The following is a 14788-nucleotide window of genomic DNA, read 5'->3' as shown; positions in this document are numbered from 1 at the left end:
GGACAGTGTAAGCTTAGCCTCGGTGTTGTCAGTCACTCTGTCTTCAGGGAGTGAGATATCACAGGCTGTCTGTCAGATGGAGGCTGCGTCCATCTTTACACCTGCACAGCAGGGGGCACTTCCGCTTCCTGCTTCCTAACCTTCGTGCAGTCATCAGACTCCTCCGGGTGATGGTGCAAAGGGGATTTTATTCTGGTCCTGTTGTTTTTCTCCTGAGTAATAAACACGCTCTCCAGGCTGTCTGGGCCTGCTCTGGTAACTTCCTCGCTCGTGTGTTTCTCACCTCACCTTTAGCACTTCCTGGACAATTCCACACTAATCTCTGTGGAGCGAGTGGTATTGATGGCTCTTGTTTTACAGGAGAGTCCAGCCTTCTGAACTTGTAGGGAGTGTCTGGACCAAAGAAGATAAAGAAATAAATTCTCCAAATCTATTAAAAATGATTCGCCATACAACAAACCTCACTTTGTGGTTTGAAAAGTAAGTTTTATTTACTGTCTGCGTGCCTTAGTAGTCCTAATGCTAAGTCGTATTTAAGTAAAACTCTGGCTTTATAGAGAGGTTTCTTGTTTTCCGAGTAGGTGAAGAAACTGTCCTAAGCCACGAATATTTTGTTGTTGTTAGATGCATTGTGGAAGCAGAAAACTTTGAAGAACGGGTGGCAGTGCTCAGCAGAATAGTAGAAATTCTGCAAGTGTTTCAAGATCTGAATAATTTCAATGGCGTGTTGGAGATAGTCAGTGCAGTCAATTCAGTGTCAGTGTACAGACTAGACCACACATTTGAGGTAAGTTTCAGCTTGAATAGTTCATCTTTTGGGAGGGCTGATAAAATTAACATAAGACATCACTTATTTATAAGCAAATGTTTCTTTTTAAAACATTTGATCTTCTGTCTTTTCCCCTTAAATTCAGAGGTAGACTGACTATGTATTTATGTATCCGCGTATGCTGGGAAGTGTAGAGTTTTCCAGTGACACATGGATAGTCTCATCAATGGCAAAGAATTTATTATATATTCAACATATAAATTATTTCTTAGTTGCTGCAATATGTAGTCAGAAAGAGATAACCCTTTCTGAAACCTAAAGTTATTTTAAATTATACATTGTTAGATTTTAAATTATGTTTAATATGTCCTTGAGAAATTTTGGGAGATACAGAGTTCTTGTCTTTAATTTAAAAATGAACATCATATTTTGCATAGATATTTATGACATGCATCTTATTTTTATAAAAATTGTTCTATAAACATAGTTTGTCGCTCAAGATAAGAGTTTTTTGTTTTGTTTTTTAGTGGCTATATCGTTTTCTGTCCTGTGGGTAAATTATAATTTAGTCCATCATTCTATTTGGGAACAACTAAGTTCATTTGCATTTTCATTTGCATGTATAATTTATCATGGACTATTCATTAATTTATTCACTTCATTCATTCATTCATGTGTCTCGGTGAAACCCTGATTCTTTCCCTAGAATTAGTTTCTGGAGACAGAAGTCCTATCCACAGAGTTTAGGTTCAATCCCTAACATCCACATGGAAGCCTAGAACAGTCTCTCACTTCAGTTCTAGATCTGACACGATCTGACTCTGGAAACAGTTTTTTGTTTTTTAGAGTTTTGGTACTTTGCTAAGGAGTTTGTCCTAAACATTAAATTTTTACAGATTTCATGGGCCAAAAATAAAAGTTTTAATTTTTATTGTATTAAAAAATAACTAGTGAGTTTAATATTTTTAATGTATCTATTACCCACTTTCATCTTTTCCATATGATTTTTCTGGGCATGTCCTTTCATTTTTCTTTTTTTTTTTTTTTTTTTTTGGTTCTTTTTTTTCCGGAGCTAGGGACCAACCCAGGGCCTTTGGCGCTTCCTAGGCAAACTCTCTACCACTGAGCTAAATCCCCAACCCCGTCCTTTTCATTTTTTCTTTTTGGGATATTTGTATTTATTTACAGAGACGTTTTAGAATGCTAAAGTCATTAGAGCTGACTGTCTGTAGGCCCCCAGTTTCTTCCTCGATATGGGTTCTTCCTTTGCTTTTGTGCCTACAGAGGTTTGCCCAGGTGAGGTGAGGAAGGTAGCACTCAGGTGTGTGATAATGCTCCCTCCAACAGCTTCTTGTCATCTCTCTGCTAACCAGCGTAGCACTGCAGGCTCAGACTGAAAATGCACTCACTCTTCCATCAGAGTCACGGAGAACAAAGACTTCTCTCAAATACTCCAGCTCTAAGTGGCTTGGACACAGCTATGGTGACTCTGGTACTATTGCAGTAGCAGAAGCCAGAAACCACCTGGGTGCGGCAGCTGCTGAATGAGTCATGCATTGTTCTGCAGTTAATGTTATGTTTTTAGGAAAAACCATAAGGAAACTTCAGAATGGCCAGAATTCCACTTTAATACAACAAACCTCGACCGTGCAGTAGAGTTGTGTAAATGTTAAGGTACCATGGCTGCCAGGGATGTGAGTGGTGGAGGACTTGCTCACCACGGGGGAAGCTCTGCATTCAAGCAAGAAGGAGACAGGGCAGGAGACAAGGAAGACAAGGAAGGAGAGAGGGCTCTTAGGAATGGAAGGAAGGAGGTTCATCTGGGAATCCTAACATTGCTCCTTTCAGTAGGAAAAGGGAAAATAGTTTGAATTTATGTATTTTCAACTTATATGTGCTTTATGTATTGAAGGTAGTAGCACAGTCTGCTTACATTAACAATTTTAATTCTGGGGGCTGGAGAGATGTCTCAGTGAGAATCACACTCACTTCTCTTTCAGAGGACTTAGGTTCAATTTCTAGCCTCCACACAGAAGCTCATAACATCTGCTACTCTAGGTCTAGAAGATTCGACACTTTCTTCCGACCTCGGTGGCTACCAGGCACACATCTGATGCACAGACTTGTGAAAAATAAAAATATAAATCTTTTAAAAATGTTTCCCGATCCAATTGATAAGTATATATTGCCCACCTAGACATACAAAGCCCTGTACACATCCATCCCTTAAGAACATTCATAATGGGGCTGGAGAGATGGCTCAGTGGTTAAGAGCACCGACTGCTCTTCCTGAGGTCCTGAGTTCAAATCCCAGCAACCACATGGTGGCTCACAACCATCTGTAATGGAATCTGATGCCCTCTTCTGGTGTGCCTGAAGCAAGCTACAGTGTACTCATATACAATAAATAAAATCTTTTAAAAAAATCCTTAAGAACATTCATAACAACCTGTAAATGTGCAGAGAAGAATCTTAATGTCCGCCCCCATGTTCTCTCTGCTGTTTCTCTCTCCCACTCCCATCTCCTCCTCCTCCCCTCCTCCTCTCGAAAACTTTTCTCCCGCCCATTCTTCCTTCTCGTCCAATGACAGGCCTCGTTCTATCCTGTGCCTGCCTTCACCTGCATAATGACATTATCCTACATTTCACCCTTTCTAATTAAAAAAAAAAAAACTTTTCTCTCAGATATAAGCTGAGCACAACTATTATCATTATGTAATTAAAAGCATAAAATATACCTAACACCCAGTCCAACACTCTATCAGTTAAACAGAACATTCAGTTATCCATTCCAGCTTAAGAAGGGCTAAAAATCTATGTTATATCTTGGCTAGCTTGTGTACTATCTGATAACTATCTAATAAAATGTGTAATTGTAGAGTTAAACAGCCTGATAGGCTATGAGACTATAATCAGTCTTCAACCCCATCAGAAATCTGAGAATGACCAAATATCTATACACATAGGAAGCCTAACACAGCTTCCAGAACTGAGGGGTTGTAGACACAAATCTCCACGAGCACAAAATCAACTGACAGACTCTTGAAATGCAGAAACCTTGAAGGGCTGATAATTCTGATTCGGTAGAGATTATCAGTCAACAACTATTCTGCATAAAGTGTCCCTTTTAGACAGTATTAGTCTGCAGATGAAACAGGCAGTTTCTGCCCAGTGGCTGCCTAGCCACGAAGTATTGCCTCACCTGGAGGTAGAGATGCTCAATTTCTTCATTAAATCCACCTAAGGGGAACTGTTAGGAGCAGATATGTCTCAACAAAAGATAAATAACTTTAAATGTCATAATTTGTAGATTTCTGACGTTTTTGAAAACCATTTATCTACATAAGGTAATCTGGACTGTTGTCTGTTAATTATCTTATTATCTTGAAAGCACTCTAACAAACTCAGAGCCATGAATTTGCTATTTGGCCCTTAACTCACATGTGTAATCAACTCAGAAGTTTGTAATGACATCAATAGAAGGACTGGCTCTAAACCTTGTACTTTTAAACTTTTTGTAACAAATAAGTTCTATATCAAGTAAAGATATGATTTTAGCTTAGTTACCAAATGAGATTATGGCCGTACAACTCAATCTAGGTAATTCCTCCCTATTAAATTAAGACCATTTCTAAATTCCTCATAAAAAAAACCAAAAACCAAAAAAAACCTTAGAATAACCACTTTCACACACACCCCACCAAAGTCCAGGGAATTGGGGTGACAACTCTTCCATAACTTCTTCAAGCTGTACGTGGGCGTTGAGATATCCTTGGGGGTTAGGGCTTAGGGAAAAATGGAGCAAATGTTGAAGCCTGATGTGTCTGTCTTGACTGGACCCAACTGAAAGTCCTTGAGATCAGGAATCCAAGCAGGTACACTCAGTAATATAATTCTCAAGACAAAAGTTTAGAATCGAGATATCTTTTTGTTTGATTCTCTTGAATTTAGTTTTTCAGGCGGTCTCCCTCTTTCAAACCTGATCCATATGACTCTGGATGGTGTCCAGAGCCTAATCACCCTTTTTAAAAACACAAAGACAAAACCTTTCTCCCAAAACACCATGTTCCTTAGTCTGTAACCAGAAAAGCTTATATCTTGCACTCTCTCCCAGAGGAATAATATAACCATAAAACTCAAAGTCACACCCATTATGAAGATGAAACTATTTTAAAAACAGAAGTCAGCTAAACAACAGTGTTAAACAATGAGCCTGTTTAGGCTTTTCTAGTCTGTCATATCAGGAAATTAACCCAAAACTCCCGTGGAGCCCATGTTACGAGAAATTATTGTAGTAAATATCAAAAATAACCACAAACCCTCACTAGCTGGCATCATCAAGCCATAGGGCCTTTAGCAGGGTAATTCATAAAACAAATTAAACACCTATCAATTCTAATACCAATAAGTAAGCAACTTACCAAATTTTGGACTTCGGCCCAAAATACATCGATCTGTCAAGCTCTCTACCCGGAGCCTCAGATTTTTGTTTATTAATAACTTCCATAATATATGTCTGTATTCACTCTGCCTGGTATACAGACTTCTATTTTTAATAACCTTACTAACTTGTAAATATCACAACTCTACTTGAAGTCAGTGACTAATTTTCCCTAAGTTCTGAACCATGGGTGAAAATCCCCACGTGGTGATTCGGGTACTCTCTGCACTTGCTTCTGATAACAAACTTAATCACCTTCCGTTAACACCTGCCATTAAGAAGCAGGCAGCTTGTCTAACTAGGATTTTAACCCAAAATTCCGGTGGAGCCCACGTTAGAGAGAATGTGAGTATCCTGATTTTCCAAACAACCTTTGTTAAAAAAGCAGCTTCTAATCTCTACCTCTCTGAGCTACCACTGCTTCTCACAGCAGGGGACCTACAGCCTGCCAGCTGAGGCGCTTCTGTGTCTTTGTTCCCATGCTTAAGACATCACGTGACTCAACATGGCAATGGCCCCTTAGAAAATAAAACTTTCTCTCAACTCTTAGGCTTACTAGTGGATTCATAATAAGTTAATAAGGTTATTAAGAAACCATGGTCTTCCCAGTGTCCTAGCACTTCACAGGCTGCAGCAGGGTTTCTATGGAGACCACACACTTCTCATCTGAGCTGTGGTTAGTCCAGCTGTGTTGAGGTGGTCTGGGGAAATCTCAGTTCCCATAGCTCTACCCTGCTAAGTGGTACTTGTGTAGTGGTAACCTGGTTAGTGTGACAGTCCCACTGTCTCCAAGACACACTGCCAACTGCGTGCAGGCTTGGATTACCCTGGGAGCCTGCTGCATCGCTGTGCTGTGCCCTCACCAAACATTGCCTAGGCCATGAGTTCCCAGTCAGTCATAACCTGGCTCCAGTGTGTAAGTCCATCATGCACAACTTGTGCATAAATGTTCTACAGGATATTTTCTGTATTATATGTGTCTGTAGTGTACATTGCAATAGTATGTGAAATGTAAGATCTGCATATGGATGATGGAACCAACCACTCAAGTGTCCTGTCAATAAAAACACCAAATAAACCTTAAACAGGGTGGGGGGGTTGGTTTGCCACCTGTTGCAGTAAAATTAAAATAAAAAATGGGTTCTTTTATCCCGCACTGGGTGCCATCACCATAGAGCCACATAGCATCTGCTAGATATTTCATCTCAGTCAGCGTAGCGTCTCACCCGCTCTGCTCCATCCCATATCACACTACCGATGGCTACTCTCTGAGCCAGGCAACAATCTCTCTACCCATCCAGTTCTCAAGGCACGTTGCCACCATGCCAGAAATATACATCCCAATTCCATGGAGGCCCAGTGTCACCAGCCACCACACACCCTCGAACTCAATTAAATCTCCACATGAAAGAACACACAACACAATAACCTCTGATCTAAATGATAAGATATAAATGCCCATCTAGACATACAATGCCCTGTACACATCCATTCCTTAAGAATATCCATAACACGGGGTTGGGGATTGGGTTTGGTCCCCAGCCCCAAAAAAAAAAAAAAAAAAAAAAAAAAAAGAATATCCATAACAACCTGTAAATGTGAAGACAGGAATCCTAGCATCCACCTCCATGTTCTCTCAGCTGCTTCTCTCCACTTTTAAAATTTTAAATGAAAAACTATTATTTTATTCCTGATATTGTAAAACTGGAATTATGTTTGTTAGAGGTTAAACATTTTGATTTTTAATATTGGGGTAAAAATACATATAATATATAAGGAATAATGCCATCAAACATATGTGAATTTGGCATCCTGGTTCATTAGTATTGGAGATGCCCATACCACAGCATACATGTGGAGGCAAGAGAATTTTCAGACTCGGCTCTCTCTTCCTACCATGTAGGTCTCAGGTCAGGTCAGGGAGTCTTGGTGGCCCACACCCGGAGCCACTGGGCCACATGTTGGCCACTCAGCACACCATCTGCTTCTTTCCCCTTTACAATAGCACATTATGAATTTTGAACTTTTAATTCTCTTACTTTTTCTCCTATTTTAAATATTTGTATAATATCATTTCTCATGTTTATTATTTTTATTTAAAAATATGGATGTGTGTGTGTGTGCACACACGAATGTAGAAGCATTTTCACATATATATAGATGTTTCTCAGGAGCTCTCTAACTTAATTTTTGAGACAGCATTTTTTACCGGAACCTGACACTTGACAGCTGTCTAACCTGGGCTACCCCGAAGGATCTCCCCCGCCACCCCCCGTCCCTGCCTCCTCAGCACTGAGATTACAAGCAGGAGCCATAACACCCGGCTTTGCATGTGGGTGCTGGGGCTAGACCCAGGCCCTCACGATGTACAGCAGGCACTGTGCTGGCTCTGACGTCCCCCAGCCCAGCTGGGCTTTGTGATTCAGTGTAGCAGATCCTGAGGCCCTAGTCTGATGTTCTGTCTCTCTCGTTAAATCCTTATTGAACCTCCCAGCCTAAAGCAGGAGGATTGAGAGTTTGAGGCAAGCCTTCACTGTAATGAAACTCCATCTCAAACAAAACAAAAGGAAGATCTTTAATTGAGATGGAATTTTGTTTTGAATATGAGGTGAGGCTGTGTTGAAGGTAATTCCCAGTTCTTCCTCCCAGCCCAATGCTCCCAGAAATAAGACTCAGACTCGAAATGTATTTACAGATACCTTGGCCATATACAATACCCATTTATTTTAGCCTGCATTCTGCTGTGTGGCTGGCTACCTGTACTCAGGACCATGCATCCATCTCCTCACTTCTTCCCAGGCCGATCTTTCCATTTTGGGTCTATCCCAGAATCCTTTCTCTCTCTCAGCTGCCCCACCTCCCCTTTCCTGCCTAAGCCAGAGGCTGTGGGCTTTTTAATTGGCAGCTAGTGCATTCATACAAATACACAAGAGGTTGGGCTCTGGTCTTAGTTTTGTTCTCTATGGCTGTTGAGTTGTTCTTACATATTCAAAGTTCATTTTTTTCCCACATTGACCGATTGTGCCTGCTGTGTCATAAATTGAGTGTACAGGTGTGGATTTGTTTCTGCTCTGTCTAGTTTTTTTAATCTATCTGATTTTTCCTGTGCTGCATATCTAAAAATCTGTTACTATAGAATCAACCAAAGTTTCATTTTTTAAAAAATTAAGTTTAATATTTGTGTTTAGATCTATGTCACTGTGAAAGACTGACGGTTTTATAGTCATGAGTGTGGTATATCTCTTTGTTTATGATTTCCTGATAGACATCTTCACTCTATTGTTACCTATATTTGAATCTTTTTAAAAAATAATTATTTCCTTTTTGGTGAAAAATTTATATCTAGAAATACAGTTAAATTTGGGGGCTCTTATATACAGCACCATTGCTAAGTTCCCCTGTTAGCATTCTGCATATCTATTTGTAGCTTCCACACCCCCACCCCTGGAACTGTCAATTTTGACTTCTAGAATGTGATGGTGTTCACTGATCTTTTTTTCCTCCCCTTGTTTATATCGTCTGGGACTTCTGTAGAATATTGACTAAAAGCTATTAAAACAAACACAATATTATATGATATGTGGTTCTCAAGTATAATGCTCACTGTGGGTTTGTGTTTATTTATGTGTGGATATATTCCTCATTGATTATAAATTATTTCCTATAAGAAAAATATAATAATGACATAGAAAAGAAATGCCTATGATTACCTCATTCACAGATTTGCTTCACGTTTTCTTACCTTCCTACATTCTCTTATTGCTAAGATTTGCCCTCAACCTCACAGAGAACATTTGGTCCTGAAGGATCAAGTTCTTCTTTCTGGTCCTGTAATTTACACATTAAAAGATTAAAATAATGAACGATAAGTCCCCCAAGGGAGAATTTTTATTCCTAAGTCATCTAGTTTATAGTAGAAAGAACACAAATTCTAGGTTTTCATATTTATAGTTAAAAGATAGAATAACACATTTTAGCAAGCGTCCAAAGGAGTAAGATTCATAATTTTTAAACTGATTGTAAGTATTTGTAAACTTTTATGAATTCCAAAGTTTTATATTCTTATGGATTTTTATATATGTTTGAATTGTATGCAAGAATTATATTCAACCTACATGTTTTAAAGGCATTGCAGGAAAGGAAGCGGAGAGTTTTGGATGACGCTGTGGAATTAAGTCAGGATCACTTTAAAAAATACCTAGTAAAACTTAAATCAATCAATCCACCTTGTGTGCCTTTTTTTGGTAAGTCATTAAATATAAATATTATATTTTGAAGATGAATGTGTCCTATCCAAAAGAGACTGGTCTTTCCAGATAGATTGTTGTTATGTCATACATATGAATTTATTATTTTTCTGTATTGATAAATGAAAGGCAAAAAAAATCTCTATTTCCTTGTCTATGTGATGAAGATGAATGCCCTTAAAATTGTTGTAAGAATTGAAAATATTTTATCTATACTACTTACCAAGTCTTGTGAGACTTATGAAGTGCATATTATTTTTACTTACATATGACATATCTGCAGTGTTTGTTTTTAATTACCAGTATAAAAGTGCTTTGTCAGAGACTTTTTAAAACTTTTTAACTCAGAATTGCATGATTAATATAAATTACATTGAACAGGACTTTTTGCTGTGGCCCTTTATTAAATATAGTTATCATAACAGTAAGTGCACACTCTGAGAAGAGCATCGTTAGGCAGTTTTGTGTAAGCATCACGGAGCACACGTACACACACCTAAATGTCCAGCAGTCTCTACTGTGGCCTCCTCAGAGTTGATTCCTTCTTGTTCTTGTAAATGCAGTCTTGCTTATATTGCCCAGGTTGGTCTCAAACTCCCGGACTCGAACAGCTCTGTGTCAGCATCCTAAACACAGCACACTGTTTTATAGAAACTTTTCCCCTTATAAGTAAAATTACACTCTAAAATAATGACAGAACTGTAACATAGCAAATGCGTAAGCCAATAACAAAGCTGTTTGTTGTGATTGCAAACTGTCACCCGCCTTACGCTGCTGTGTTTATCTATGTCGGGTCAGCAGGAGTTCGTTTATATCAGAGTCACCAGAGCCACACGTCGTAATGTTACAACTGCAGCCATTTCCTCCGCTCCCGTTTATTTGGGGTGGATCTGGTGATTAGGCATAAGCTACAGTTTACTGTAATCTCTTGGTAGCGTTGTTGAATGTGTTGCCCATGGTAAGCATAGCAATGTGGCACGTGAGTGGCTTCGCTGGTAGGATCGGGCGGTTATTTAAATCAAGGTTTGTGTTTCTTTAACTGTAGTACTATTGATTGCAGTGGAGAGGACATAATTGTTTGTTGTGAAGGGTTGTCAATCACACTGTAGACTATTCAGCAGGCTCCTGACATCCTACTCACTAGAGCCCAGTAGTACCATAATCTTGTGATTACCAGAAATGTTTAAAGATAGTCCCAACGATTCCTTGAAGGCAAAATTGCCTTTAGCCACGAACCATTATTTTAAATGAAGCGGTAATTATGCATAAAAAAGGATTAGAACTTTTTTTCTAAGTAATGAGCTTCAAGAAGCAGCTTGTCTTACTGTTCTTATCAAAATTGCTTAATTCGTTTACAGCCACTTAAAGATCATTGGCAGTAAATATTTTAAATATTAAAACATTTGATTAGACAAAGTTTTAACACCAGGGTTTGGATATTCTTAGCTTGCCATTTCTTAGAATAGTAGCCTTTAGTGTTAGTGAAGGGTAGCCTTCGTTTTCTCCACGTTTTAGCCTCTGTTACAGATTGTTAGCAGGGAGTCTTCTGGGTCTGGCCCTTTCCCGCCATCGTGAGGAAGTGGGAATCTGAGCTGAGTTCTGCAGTGTGTCTGTCTTCACCTGCCAGTGTCCTCCCAGGGGATTAACAATGTGACCAGTCTGGAATAACTTTGAACATCTTTTGCTAGGAATATATTTAACGAATATTCTGAAGACTGAAGAAGGGAACAGCGACTTTCTAAAGAGGAAAGGGAAAGATTTGATCAATTTCAGTAAGAGGAGAAAAGTGGCTGAAATAACCGGAGAGATTCAGCAGTATCAGAACCAACCGTACTGCTTACGGACAGAACCAGAGATGAGGGTAAATATTTTCTTACTAATCTTTGAAAGAGATGGCATTAAATCCTGTGGAATTGCTAAAAGCGTCATAGTGATGCACATGCTCTCTGTTTGCCCTTATTGAGATAGCAATGTAAACACGGGTGTCTATGCTGTAGCAGTCACTAATGTTAAGGGCCTTCTCCGAGAGTCCTGCCTCCTTGTGTGGTGGTTACACACAAGGCAGAGGGAATGGAACATCTGTGCAATAAAATAAAACCCCTCTGCTGCTGTAATTGACTGATAGCCATTTTACGTGTCTCGCATGCCCGACATAACGTTGAATCCCTTCATGTGATTGCTGTGAAGGATTTGGAGAATAACAGGTATATATGCATAGCAGATTTTCAAAACACATCCTGTCAGTTGGTTTCATTTTGAGTAATAATGTTTAATATAGATTATACAATACCACAAAAAAAGAAAGTGGTGATGAGCTGCCATGGCCGTCCCTTCCTTCCTCATTATGTCTGCCCTCTGTGCTGTGGAGTGTTTTTTTTTTTTTTCTTTTTTTTCTTTTTTTTCAGAACCGAACCCAGGGCCTTGCGCTCGCTAGGCAAGCGCTCTACCACTGAGCTAAATCCCCAACCCCGTGAAATGTATTCTTAAAGCCCAGGTTAGAGTCTGCAGTGTACTTCCCATAAAAGACGTTTCAATGCGGTTGAGTACACTTGAAATAGTACTCTTCCCATTCGTGTCTCAGAAATATCAGCTAGTACAGTTCCGTGATCTTCTTTATGCTTCTTACCATCATGCAGAGCAAATCTCCCTTCCTTAGAATTGAGTCAAAGTAAATTTAAAATGAGCCAGGCCCAGCCATGATGCTTATGCACATAACCCCAACACTTGGGAGGTGGGGCTGGAGCATTGGGAGTTCAGGGCCATTCCCCAGTGGATAGAGGTCGACCTGGGCAAAATGAGCCCCAGTCTCCAAAGAAAGGAATAAACAGCTATTCACCGTCAAGGCATAGTTAACCAACTTAAACACTGTTGGAAAATAAGGCAAAGGTTGGAGAAATAAAGAATGCATCTATTACAGCCTTTATAAAGGATGAAATTACTGTTGCCTAACAGCTTCTTACTGTATCCTTGATGACCTCAAGAAGAAATTGTATATTAAAGTAAAAATAATAATTTTTCTGACATTTGTAGAATGCCTGAAGAATAGAAAGGATTTTATATTAAGAAATGTACAGCTCGGGGCTGGGAGATGCTCAGTGGTTAAGAGCACTGACTGCTCTTCCAGAGGTACTGAGTTCAATTCCCAGCAACCACATGGTGGCTCACAACCATCTGTAACGGATTCTGGTGTATCTGAAGACAACTACAGTGTACTCATATACATTAAATAAATAAAATATTTTTTAAAAAAGAAATGTACAGCTCATTTTACCTACTGGTAAATGCCTGTAATCCCAGCATTTAGAAAGCTGAGGCAGGAGGATTACAAGTTCAAAGCAGCCTGAATTTTTTTTGAGACACTGTATCAAAAAAAAAAAAAAAAAAAAAGCTAAACCCAGTAATTAGATTCCTGTGTTTATTATTCTTTTAGAAATAATAAAACAGCATAAGAAAAATATATAATGTTGAACACAGTTTATAATTATTGGTATGACAATGAGTTAGAAAAAACTGCAAGTGACTGTATGGAGATTACTGAAATCAGTCCTAGGATAGTAACAGTGTTTACATTAATGTATCACACAGATAATAAAGTCCAGAGACACTCAGACTAAAATCAGAGTCTCTGATCAATGAAATAACTGCTTCTTTTTTCTTTTTTGTTTTCTTCGCCATTTGAGCTGCACGCCAAGCCCAGATCATTTTGTCATTTACAGTTCAGAAGACTGAGATGCACTCAGCACTTAAGAGCATGCACTGCTCCTCCAGAGGACGGGAGCACAGTTCCCACCACACATATCAGCCGCTGACATATTCCTGAAACTCATTCTGCACCTGCACAAACCCACGCATACGTGCACATAGGCACACAGACATGCACATACACACATCCATGCACACACACAGATGTGCACACTCACACCTTGTTTTTGGCATCTTACTAAATCATCTCACTATTCTACTTAAAAAAGCTTAAAATATATATTTGTAGTAATTTTTTGTAGTGGTTTTTTTTTTTTTTAATAAACACAGGTTTGGATTTTTACATTTTTTTGGCCTTAGAGGGTCACACAGAACAAAATTAAAGCTATAATCGTCTTTTAAATTACTTTTGAATATACCTTACTCCAATTATCTCTACTTTTTTTTCCTGCTTATCTACTACATGCTGTGGTTTTCGGGCATAATCTTCATTGTAAACTCTGTTGGTAGATGAATGGTAGTAATTTTGCTGTCATAGTGAGCAGGAAGACAGTTGCTAAGAAACAAGTGATGCCAACAACTGAGCTGAGAATCTGTTCGTTGTACTAATAAACTATGAGGCTAGGGTACTGCTTCCTCGGAAATTGTACAGTCTTAGTCACAAATAGAGAGAAGAAAGAGCAATCTGTCTAAAAGTCTCGAATACTGTGGTATCTTGATTTGTTTTATTGTTAAAATTAATAGGATCTAATTTTAGTATATATGTGTATTTATGTGTTTAATTCTAGAGATTCTTTGAAAACCTCAATCCCATGGGACTTTTATCTGAAAAAGAGTTTACAGATTATTTGTTCAACAAATCTCATGAAATTGAACCCCGAAACTGCAAACAACCACCTCGATTTGTAAGTTTTTACTCATTGTAATTATGGGAAGCTTTGTCTCTTTTTTAAAATATTTTCAGGGGCTGGAGAGATGGCTCAGTGGTTAAGAGCACTGACTGCTCTTCCAGAGGTCCTGAGTTCAAATCAGAGCAACCACATGGTGGCTCACAGCCATCTGTAATGGGATCTGATGCCCTCTTCTGGTGTCTGAAGACAGTGACATTGTACTCACATACATAAAATACATAAATAATCTTTAATAATAATTTCAATGTTTAACAACCTAATTCTCTTAAAATTGATCTCTCAGCAGTAGCTGTTTTGCTGTTTTATTCTACAGTACTATTCTATTTCCAAAATTATGTATACAGGGTGGGGTTGGGGCTCAGACATAAGAGTTCCTGTGTGAGGCCCTGGTTCGCCCTCTAACATCACAAAAAGAAAATAATACTTAGCAGAAAATGTCAATATTTTAATAGAAACTGATTTAAAAAAAAAAGCACTGGGTATAAGAACTAGGCCCACATCATGCTAAGTATCCTTCATTTTGGTGTCATTTACTTTTCTGTCCATTTTTGTACCTCCTGATGTAAGAGAAAAGGTATACAAAAGTGAGGCCAAAAGCAGGTAGCTGGATGGAACAAGTGAGAAGCCAGGGAAGGAAAAAGTGAGTGTGCTGTGCTGGGTACCTCCGACCTGCACAGAGCCCAGGGTTCTGTGGTTACCCTGCAGGACTCCTCGCTGG

At 38.9% G+C, this 14788-nt stretch overlaps 1 protein-coding gene across 2 annotated transcripts in view; it reads left to right on the top strand.

The window, feature by feature from the left end:
* Positions 1-14788, top strand: part of Sos2 (SOS Ras/Rho guanine nucleotide exchange factor 2) — a 111905-nt gene that overhangs the window by 89178 nt on the left and 7939 nt on the right. For both annotated transcript variants that reach the window (XM_032907861.1, XM_032907860.1), the window contains 5 exons: positions 361-480; positions 625-787; positions 9337-9454; positions 11146-11318; positions 13948-14064. In XM_032907861.1, coding sequence (XP_032763752.1) covers positions 361-480; positions 625-787; positions 9337-9454; positions 11146-11318; positions 13948-14064 — 691 coding nt within the window. The remainder of the gene's footprint in view (positions 1-360; positions 481-624; positions 788-9336; positions 9455-11145; positions 11319-13947; positions 14065-14788) is intronic.

Source organism: Rattus rattus, chromosome 7, assembly GCF_011064425.1.
Source record: "Rattus rattus isolate New Zealand chromosome 7, Rrattus_CSIRO_v1, whole genome shotgun sequence".
NCBI classification, from domain to species: Eukaryota; Metazoa; Chordata; class Mammalia; order Rodentia; family Muridae; genus Rattus; species Rattus rattus.
This window is presented reverse-complemented; position numbering and strand designations above follow the sequence as displayed.